General features: G+C 43.4%; 1 protein-coding gene across 1 annotated transcript; it reads right to left on the reverse strand.

Moving 5' to 3' along the window:
• Window positions 1–1,577: 1,577 nt before the first annotated feature.
• POLR2M (RNA polymerase II subunit M) lies at window positions 1,578–9,443 on the reverse strand. Its single transcript, XM_042941915.1, has 4 exons — window positions 9,157–9,443; window positions 6,812–7,447; window positions 4,185–4,389; window positions 1,578–1,968 (listed from the first exon to the last, which is right to left on the reverse strand). The coding sequence occupies exons 1-4, from the start codon at window positions 9,267–9,269 to the stop codon at window positions 1,822–1,824; spliced, it is 1,101 nt and encodes a 366-aa protein (XP_042797849.1). The 5' UTR covers window positions 9,270–9,443; the 3' UTR covers window positions 1,578–1,821.
• Window positions 9,444–10,463: the final 1,020 nt, after the last annotated feature.

Consider the following 10,463-nt stretch of genomic DNA (forward strand, 5'->3'; position numbering starts at 1 on the left):
TGAAACAGCAATTTTCAGTTCTGGGAGTTTGATATTGCTAGCAGGTACATAAAGGGACACAATCTTTATGGTGAGTGATGTACATCAAGACTCTCACACGTACCTACACTTCCAGCTAACAATTTCACTTCTAGAAAGGTATCTTCCGGAAATAAATCATTTTTGTACAAATGTGATTATCTTTTAAGACGTTGATCACATTGTTTACAGTTTACATTGTAACTGACAATCAAGTTCTTAAACAGTAAGTTGGTGTCGCAAGTTATGGTACACCCATAAAATTGAATTGTAGCTATCTAAAATGCAAAATATCTAACATGGAAAATGTTTACAATACATAGAGCAGACTATGAAACAACGTACAGTATGATTGCATTATTGAAAATATAAACATATAGCTATGCATTGCAAAGTATGTAAAAGCAAAATATACCCAAACCTGAACAGAGGCTCTCTCTAGGTGATATGAATACAGGGGACTGTGTGTACATGCACGTGAGCCCTTCCATATTACCTGGCTTTCCAGAAGTGTATTATTTTATTCTCTAAAGAATAATTTTATGTTGCAAAATCCATTTACTATTAGTTTTTGAAAGCAGAAATAATGAATTTGTTACCTCAGGGTATTTCTATATTTGCCGGGGGGGGGGGGGGGGGGGGGGGGGAGGGGTGGAAGGGGACGGAAAGCAGTAGCGGTGCCCGTATGTCCGTGATAGAGAACTGAGCCCTTCCTATCACACACCTCAATGTGTCTTCATGAAAATTTCATATATGAAAGTCTCTTTTAAAGCAAGTTAAATTTACTTAAGCACCAGTAAAACATCACCATTAACATTATGAAGATGCTCTTATTTTATTCTTCCTTTCAACACTGTTTAAAGGCTCCAACAGAGTAAACAAAGAAATCTCCACATAATCCTTCAAAATTACATAAACATGTATACATATGGGATTGAGATTTCTGTAGTCTACATATGCTTCTTTGGGGCAAGGCTGGGGAGAGGGAAGCTATGTGTTGAAAATTCAATTGTCGCTTTAAAAAAAAAAAATGGTGTTCTTACCAAACTGAACTGGTCACCTCTTAGGGCAAGCCTAAGAACAGCTATTCCCTTCCCCTACACAGTCACCCTAGACTTTTCCTGTATCTTGTGTTACTCCAGGCAAATCTGACCATCCAGAAAGATCCTCCACCCTCCAGCATCAACTAAAAGTACTCCTTATTCCTAATCAGAAGAAAAAGAACATTCTTCCTAAAGGGAAGACAGAAGAAGGAAACAAACATTTAAGAATTTTCTATGAGTGCCTTCCTAGGTATTTCACATCCAATACCTCAACCCCATGCAAACATGCATAAAATTCTCTAGACTGCTCCCTTCCTTACTCAAAAAAGGAGGGAACTTTATCTTCCTAATTCATTTTAGGTGATGCCTGGGGCAACCAAATATTTTACTGAAAGACATGTAATAAATGCTATTCCACAGAGGTAAGAATAAGAAAAAGAGCAGTTACCCGCTTTCATTTGGCTTAGAGGAAAATAAAACCGTGCTTACTATGTACTAAAATATCAGACCAACACACAGCATACTGCAGAACTTTAATACAATATGGTTAAACACAATATTCAAATATTAAACTTCTTAAGCACATCAAAGTCCTCTCCTGAAAGACAAACTGGGCTCTTTTAAGAGCTACCTTTGTGTAACTTTATAAAATTCCTTCCTTCAACAATGCCTGACACTGATCTTGATACTTGTTAGAAAGTCTGATGTGACCATGACATCTCAGCAGACAGAGATTCAGGCTTTATCCCAATGCCTGTCTTCAGAACTCCTCACCAGAGGACTGATCATCATCTTCATCCCTTACTTCTCGGTACTTCCTCGAAGTCTCCCCTTCCGGATTATAGCTCTGCATCTTTATATTAAGCCTTTCAGCTAATTTCTGTGCCGCGAGCTTGGCTTGCATCTCCTTGAAAACAAAAATCGAAGCAAATAGTTACACATTCACATCTTCTTCCCTGCAATTTTTGCAACAGAAGTCCTCTAAAGAGAAAAGGAAATCAAGGGGCACACCGCCCCACTCAGTGCTCTCTGTAGCAATGTGACAAGTCTGAGGTTGTGCCCAGCACAGATACAAGCGGGTAATGCTGGGGAGAGCTACTAGCCTGCTACAGTTGCGGTCACATTTCCAATAATAGACAACAGTGGACGGAAATACTCCCCCTCTACTTGGGAAACTGAGTAACCTGCTTAGTGCTGCAAGAGTTACAAACATGGAGGTGCCTGGGTGGCTCAGTCGGTTAAGTGGCCAACTCTTGGATTTCAGCTCAGGTCATGATCTCACGGTTTGTGGGTTTGAGCCCTGCCTAAGGCTCTGCACTCACAGCACAGAGCCTGTTCTGATCCTCTGTCTCCCTCTCGCTGCCCCTCCCCCACTCCCTTGTGTTCTCGCTCTCAAAAATAAATAACCATTAAAACAAATTTTTAAAAGACAAATATGGATAGATTTTTAAGTATGTGGACACATGCACGTGTATACACAAACTCACAGAAGTCTGAACTATCAAATGTCAAAAAATCACTAACGCTGTTGTGCTGATCCTCCAAAAAAGAATCTTCTTTCCCAGATGAAGTCATGGCTTTTAGGCTTGAGAGTTAACATTCCAACGTCACAATGAAAATCAAGCAACCAATAGTAAAAAGCTGACTATCCCTCTCCAAATATTCCCAAGAAAACAGCTAAGCAACTGTAAGTCCAAGTACGTTTTGGACACTGGCAGTGTGCTCAGGTACACCCATGGACATTACCGCTGACTGACTGATGGCAGGTGACAATGCCCATTTCTCATCTGGCTCTTCACTTTTCTCACACTTCTGACCCTATGCCTGGGAACTTCTTCAGGTCATTCCCTGAGGCCACGAAGATTCTGGGTGCGAGCAACTACTACTCTGCCGAGGAACCCAGTGTCAAACGGAGCAGTTGAATTCAATTTAAAAATACCTTAGGACAGGCACTGAACATCATATAAACAATTTAAAAAACAAATCCCCACTGCTGCAGTCATAGCTAGGCAATAATTCTTTAATACACGAGGAAGAAAAATGGCTTTTAAAATGGAGTGCCTTGAAAATGCCAACAACCCATGCCAATGGAACTTTTGTGAAAAGCCAAGACTGAATAACAGCCTAGTTTTGTATTAACTGGGGGTATGGCACCTGATTAGAATTTAGCTAACAATACTAGGAAGTTAAGCTGCTGTTTTCCTAGAGGTTCAAATTACTCCTATCTAAGTACATTGGACTCTTTCTTTTCTCCCTACTGCCCTCACACTTGTTTTCTCCCATCCCATCAGTCTGTACATAAACTGTTCATATATATGTTTAAAGTTCTCTGCAGAACTCCCAGATCTTTGAGGAAAGTGCTATACAAAATTAAGTCACTAAAGCAGGCGACTAAAGACTCTTCTGTCTTCACAAGGGCCTGCTGATTATGCTTTCTCTCTTTTAAATGTTTGAGAGAGGACAGAGTGTGTGTGAGTGGGGAAGGGGAAGAGAGGGAGACACAGAATCAGAAGCAGGCTCAAGGCTCTGAGTTGTCAGCACAGAGCCCCACAGGGGGCTCAAACCCACGAACGGTGAGATCATGACTTGACCCCAAGCTGGACGCTTAACTGACTGAGCCACCCAGGTGCCCCTGCAGATCATGCTTTTATGCTTAGTGTCCAAACGTCTGTTGGTAACACCACAGTAGTCCCCCAGGGTTATGCTCTTCCCTGTTTGGCAGGAGATGGAAACCTGAAAACACTTCCCTGATTCTACCACTGAGGCTAGATTCTACACTGAGAATCTCTCACATGGGGTTTACGAGATACAAGACAGAGAAGTAAGACTTCTGCTAGCCTAACAGCATAGGCTTTAAGAGATGGGGAATTCTGCCTGAGTCTCCCACATTTCCTCCCCACTCTGCTGCTGCTGCAGGTACCTGGGATCATCTCCAGCTGGGCCCTGCAGACTTCCGAGACTCTGAAAATTGGAGGCATACACCTGAGAGCCAATGGCATTAGCCAGCCATTTCTCAAGCACCTACTCCCTTCTATTAAGTTCTGTCCTCTCTGAACTTGCTGGAGTGAACTCTGATTAGCAGCATCCAACACACACTCAAGAAACACGTAAAACTCTTAATACCTCATAATTCTGTTTCTGCTGTTTTTGAAGTGCCACAGATTCTTCCAGGGAGAGCAGCTGTGCGGGCATATGGTGAAGTGGCAGGAGCCGAGCTGCTGTGATGTCATCAAGATGCTTCTTATCCCTGAGCCGCCTTTCTTCCAAGGAAATGGGAGACCCTGTTCTCTGCCAATGACTAGATGAATCATTTTGTTGTGAAGGTAATCTGAAGGAGGGAAAATTTATGTTCTGTCATCAGACTGTTTCCTTTTTATAGACACGTGTTTACAACATTAACACACTGAAGCGGCCTTTAACCTAGCAATTCATTCTTCTGCAAAGGTAATAGGAGTTTACCAATATTTCTATTTGTAGATACAAATCCTTCCCATTTTTAAACATATTTAGTTCAAAAGCAGGAGTATTTAAATCGGCCCTTTGGAGAGTGATATATGACAACCCACTGTTTTTAACAGATAATAGGTAGACTGACAAACTCTTTGTATTTTCCTTCTCTCTTCAAACCTTACACTTGAGCTGAACCACCAGTTTTGTTTAAGTTTATTTATTTTGAGAGAGAGACGGCATGAGCGGGCGAGGGACAGAGAGGATCCCAAGCCGGCTCCACATTGTCAGCACAGAGACCAATGGTGGGGCTCATATTCACAAAGCCATGAGACCATGACCTGAGCCAAAACCAAGAGTCGGATGCTTAACCAACTGGGCCACCCAGGCACCACTGAACCACCAGTTCTAACGGGAGACAGGAAGGTTGTCAGAAAAGCTTTAAAACAGTGAATTCTGAGGAGTCATGGAATAATTAATGCTCACTGTGGGAATGAGGGGCAATATGGTGAGACATAAGGGAAGTTCAGGGGCTAGGGCATGCAGGAACAGTGGTAAGATAAGGCTGGGGAGTTGGCTGGGCCCAGTCTTCAGCAAAGAGTTCTGTTCTATGTACCGGATTCAGATCTGCATTTTACTAACTTCATTTTGGCAGCAGTGGAGTGGATGGGCTGGAAGACATAAGACTAGAATCCAGAACAGGTCAGTTATAGCCCAAGAGAGGGATGAGAGCCTTCCCTTTTGATAGGAAAGGATGAAAATAAGAATGACTAGAGATGAAGGTCAACAAAATACATCAGGCAGGTCTTTCTGGCTAGCAAATATGAATAAAAAGGAACACACCTTGGGGAAAAAAAACCAAAGTGGTGGCACCATGAACTTAGGGAATATAGGAGAAAGTCAGTGCAGGAAGAAGTGTTCTATCCTGCACATGATAAAGCTGAGGTGCCATAGAACACCCACATGGTTTCAAATATAATGGGCATGTGGATCTCAAGTTCCGGAAGACCTAAGGTAGAGGGATAGGAGGGGTAGCTGCCAGCATCCAGGTGGTATTCTGGAGCCAGAAGAGCCTGTAGCAGGCCAGAGGAAGAGCAGAAAAGGAGCCAAAGGCTGTTCATACATGGAATCCCTCAATCCACAGCTGACCAGGCCAGCCTTTCCTGATCTGCTTTAACCGTACAGGAAGCCCTCTGGCTCTCCCCACTCCCACCTACAGCTATATGACCATAACCCAGAACCAGGATCATGTATTCTCTGACCAACTAGATGATGCTTCTGGTTTTCTGTCTTCCCAGAAGTGAAGAAACCTACCTCACTGCACACAAGATGAAAGATTACCGACAAAGGGCATAAAGATTACTCTTTATTCTTAACTAAATTTTAATGTAATATAATCCTGGCTTTCTATATAGAAGAAAAAATGTTTTCAAGTTAAAAAAAATGGCAGGGTTAAACTTTAGTCTCTTATAGTAATTCTTTAATAAAAGTTTTAAGTACTTCTAACCAGAGGTTTTCAGTTTTTCCAAGAAAGACAGCAGTGATTCCATTTTGTATCTGATGTTACATCCTGGTAAATACAGGCAGGTACAGTACCAGTAACCATTCCCTGATTTGAATGTTACATCTGCATATGAGTGAATAACATTCTTTTCTCTTCAAAGAGCTTTTCTTTTTCTGGAGACTCAGACACAAAACTATGGCAAGGTTAGTTTGCCAGTCCTGCCTGAATCTGTTTTTCAGTTTCTTTAACCCTTCTCGGCTCCCTTCCCCTTGAAGTTATTATATAGTTCAATGTTCTTTGAAATGTGTAAGGCTTGGGTTTTCATCTAGGTCCTGAGCTCTTTGAGGAGCAGGAGCTTTACTTGTGTGTCACCCCAGCACCAGCTGCTTACATATCATGAGCACGCAGATATTTTTCACCGAGATGTCTGTAAGCTTCTAAAGCTGCTTTTCCCTTAACTTACTGTCTAATCTAAGGGGGGAGCTGCATACCAAAAAACTGTTGTGAAAAATAAAGTCATAATAAATTCTCTAACTCTGGGTTTAATATCAAATATTGGCTAAACACCCTGAAATTCAATACTCCACCTGCTCTCTGAAACCTTTTCAATTCTGGCTAAAAACCTAAAGGATTTTCCAACATGAATCCTCCACCCCAGCCAGGCTGTTTCCACAATATGCTCTTACCTAACTATAAGCAGATCCCACACAAAGTCCAGCAAACTAAAAGCATTCTCCCAGTTTTTTGAGTTTAACAAAGAGTATGTTCCCATGACAGGCCTGTTTCTGATGGTACTTACACATTAGTTTTAAATTTATGTGGTGGGGGCACTGGGTTCTTGGCTCGAATTTCTAGCACTTCCATGTAATGAGGCTTCTTCTGTGCCCCACGACAAAGCCCTGCCAAGGTCTCAGCACTCCTGTCCTGTTCTGAATGCTGTTCACCTGGGTCCGCAATTGTGATCCTTTGTAACCTATCAATAAACAGGTTGTCCGAGCTGCTAGAATGATCTTCTGCCTGACTTGAAACACGATGCTGAGGGAGACGCTCACCAGCTTCAGAAGAGGAAGGCACACTGGCTCTGCTACTGGGAACCGGGCACTTGCTCACTCTGTCCTCAACCTCTGGAGCCTCTTCATCGCCTTTGTGAGTAGGATGCTGATGTGAGGTTGTTTCAGACGACTTGAAGTTACTTACAGAGGAACAGCCACAAACTGGAGACGAAGTATCAAGTATCTGGTCAGAATCCTGGGCCTTATCTGTGTCCACATCAACAACTGCAATTGCTTTTTGCCTTAGCTTACAGTCTAAACTAACAGGATGAAACAGTTCAGTTTTTCCTCTAACTTCTTCACGTTCCGCAATGGCAGCTTTCAGTTTGGCAAAAGAGTCTAAGATCTTTTTACCTCTGTCGGGCAATTTGCAAATGAATTTTCTGTTAAATGGAAAAAAAAATGTGTATGTTACAGCCATGTTTTTAAACTTGAGATAGAAAGACAAAGCATTATCCTCAAAGGGAGAAAAATCTATCTTTAAGTAAAAAATCTGATTTCCAACGGTCTCAAAAGAGGAACGAAATAAGAGTCGTGATCTAAATACCCTAAAAAATAAGGGATGTAGGAAGAATAAGGAATATGCCTCATGTGTCTAAATTTCAGCCGAAGTATTTTAAGCATATGATAATACTCCATAAGACACTCCAAAAATCAGCAGTTTTTAAAGTGTGATTTCCAAGATCTTACTGGGGAGGGAAGGTGGATGGGTCTGCAAGGTCAAAATGATTTTCATAATTATACTAAACCATTATTTGCCATATCCATGCTCATTTTTTCATATGGGTACAGTGGAGTTTTCCAGAGGTCACATGATATGTGATGGTATCATTGCTCTGATGGCTAATCATTGTGTATTCTGGTGTTTTAAAGATCTCTCAACTGTAATTCCTAATACGCCAGTAAATATCAGTAGATACACATAAAACAAGAGCTCCTTGGGAGGCTCAGTGAGTCTTAACAGTCTAAAGGGGTCCCAGAGACCAAAAACGTTAATTATCTGCTCTAGATCAAAATCCCATTCTCAAAAAGTCCAAGTGTTTGTCTCTACTAGAAAGCTTCCAAATGGTCATTTGACCCTTTTGCTAAGTGACAGAAGTTCCTTTTCAGATTCTCTTTTCTTTATCCATATAATAGATGGAGGGAAGATTATACTTCGGGTTCCCTATTCTATGTCTCACACTACATTCCTTCCCACAATTTCAACATTAATATTCCTCTCCAGTTGCAATTCCTATGTATTCCCAGCCTTCTCGCTCCTGATCCTCATGGCTTCTCCAGCTTTTAAGTAGATAAAACTCTCCCCTCAACTCAGTACCCTCTAAAAATCAACCACAGAGCTATTCCCCTCCCCAGGTTTTCTGTTCTTATCAGTGGTTCTCTATACAGTCTGGAAACTTCAGCACTCTCTGTCACCTACATATTCAAATTATTCCATGCCTGATGTAGTTTTCCCAGTCCCATAACTACCTTTCAAATACAGCCCTCTTGCTGGGAACTTCGCTGGAAATAACCAACTGTCTTCTCTTATTCCCTCAAAACCATCCTGCACCAAGCTGCTAAAATAAGCTTCCTAAAAAATCGCTTCCATTTTATCGTTCCCCTGCTACCGTCAAGTCGGCCAGCTGAATGAGACAAACTTTTTCTGCCTAATATATCTGCACTTTATATCCTATCACTCTTACCCTTTCCTACGGTTCCTGTAAAAATACGATCGAAAGATGAAATTGACAAGATGTGTTGGGCACGATACGGGCCGCAGGGGAGCGGGATTACCAAAGGATTTAGGACACAGACCCTCCCTTCAAGGAAGTAGTCAAACAATTAAAATCAACGCGAAGCTAAGGAACAGCTGAAACGGTAAGCAGCCTTTCAGCATACAAGCAATCTCCGCAGGCGTTACGTGCCAGACCAGGACGCAGCCGGCTTTGCGGCTGGAGGCCGTCCGCTCGCCAGCGGGACCGGAAAGGTCTGACTGAGGCAAGGTCACCTTCCAGGGTAGGGAACCCGATGTGGCGGAAGGCGAGGGAACGCGTCCCAAGAAGACCGAACCAAAGGAGGCTGGCAGTGACTCGGCGGGACCCAAGCTTACTCGTTGCGCAAAAGTCTCTCCTGGCGCTTCAACATCTCCTGCAGCTCCGCCAAACTCCGCCGCCCCAAGTCCTCGGGAGCTTGGGGCTCGAAGCCGCGGGCCAGCGAGGACATTCTGCGGGGGCTGAGGCTGGCGAGGCGGCGGGCACTCGGATTCCTCAGCAGCCCCCGCGGCTAGCGCCGGATCCGCGACCGGCGGGGACTCCGGGGCACGAGCGGGAGTCGCCATTTTCCCGGAAGAACAGGTCTTCTTCGAGCCGAATCGAGCTTTATTGAAACACCGGAAACAAACACAGGCAAGGAGAAGGGGGCGCTGGGAGGAGCGGGAAGGGGCGGAAGTTACGGGGGTGGGGAGGTGTCAACCCTCGTCTGGGCCCGCGTGTGCGACTTGTGTGTTTTCTCGGTTCATCAGCTCTTCGGGTTTATTCAGAAAGTGTTTGCTAGTGCAACTGTAATCCCGACAGGTATCCACGATCCCTGCCGTTATGGAGTCTACCGAGGGGTGGAGGGAGGCAGAGATTAATCCGGTAATAATAAAACAATACAATAGTAAGATCGCTATGGGCGCTAGGGCAGGTGTTTGGAAGAAGTGGAATGTACATAGAAAACTGAGTGATGAGTTGGTTAACCACTGATGAAGTTGGGGGAACGCGCCAGACAGGTTTTGGTCTATGGTGCTGCGTGCGTCCTAGCCCAAGGCTTAGTGAAGTCCTCAGATTAAAGTTGGAGGGTTTCTTGAGGACTCTCAGTGGTCCTATGGCATTTGGAGCAGGACTTTTCTTCATTTGCTGCATGCCTCAGGTATTGCAAGACATTTGGTTGAGCCCACTAGTTTTATGGCACTCTGAGAGAGACAATCCAAGACACCTTTACTTTCCCCTCTGCCCCCCGCCCTCGCTCTGCCAGTACAACACGTATTCCCAAAGGTCTGCAAGAGATGATGATGGGAGGTGCTGTACAAGCCAGCTGAAAACCTCTTTCACAATTCCCTATTGTACTTGTAGAAAAACAGGCACAAAAACAAGTATTCCCAGGGCACAAAACTAGTAAGTGACAGCATCAGATTTCACTCAAATGCCCAGCTCCTCTTTCTACCACACCAATTTGAAAATCTCCTTCTTTCACTTTATGCCTTTTTCTAAATGTTTAAAACTGTTGAAAGGTTTTTTTTCAGGCTGTTAAGAGTACAGCAGTGTAATAAGCATCCCAAACAGGTCTTACCTTCTCTCTGGGGTTAAGCTATCAGAGCTGTGTCCCAAAGGAAAGACTAGGAAGCATACAAGAGTCACAACAGGTATCAATTGGGAG

This window comes from Panthera leo, chromosome B3 (assembly GCF_018350215.1).
Source record: "Panthera leo isolate Ple1 chromosome B3, P.leo_Ple1_pat1.1, whole genome shotgun sequence".
Taxonomy (NCBI): domain Eukaryota; kingdom Metazoa; phylum Chordata; class Mammalia; order Carnivora; family Felidae; genus Panthera; species Panthera leo.

What these genes read in the sequence shown, in the direction of transcription:
- POLR2M (XM_042941915.1), bottom strand. Translation starts at nt 9,269, where the DNA reads ATGTCCTCGCTGGCCCGCGGCTTCGAGCCCCAAGCTCCCGAGGACTTG. An exon ending in GAGAGACTTTTGCGCAACGA is followed by an intron (nt 7,448 to 9,156) that starts GTAAGCTTGGGT and finishes TCCATTTAACAG; the next exon opens with AAAATTCATTTGCAAATTGC. An exon ending in AGCAGAAACAGAATTATGAG is followed by an intron (nt 1,969 to 4,184) that starts GTATTAAGAGTT and finishes TTTGTTTTCAAG; the next exon opens with GAGATGCAAGCCAAGCTCGC.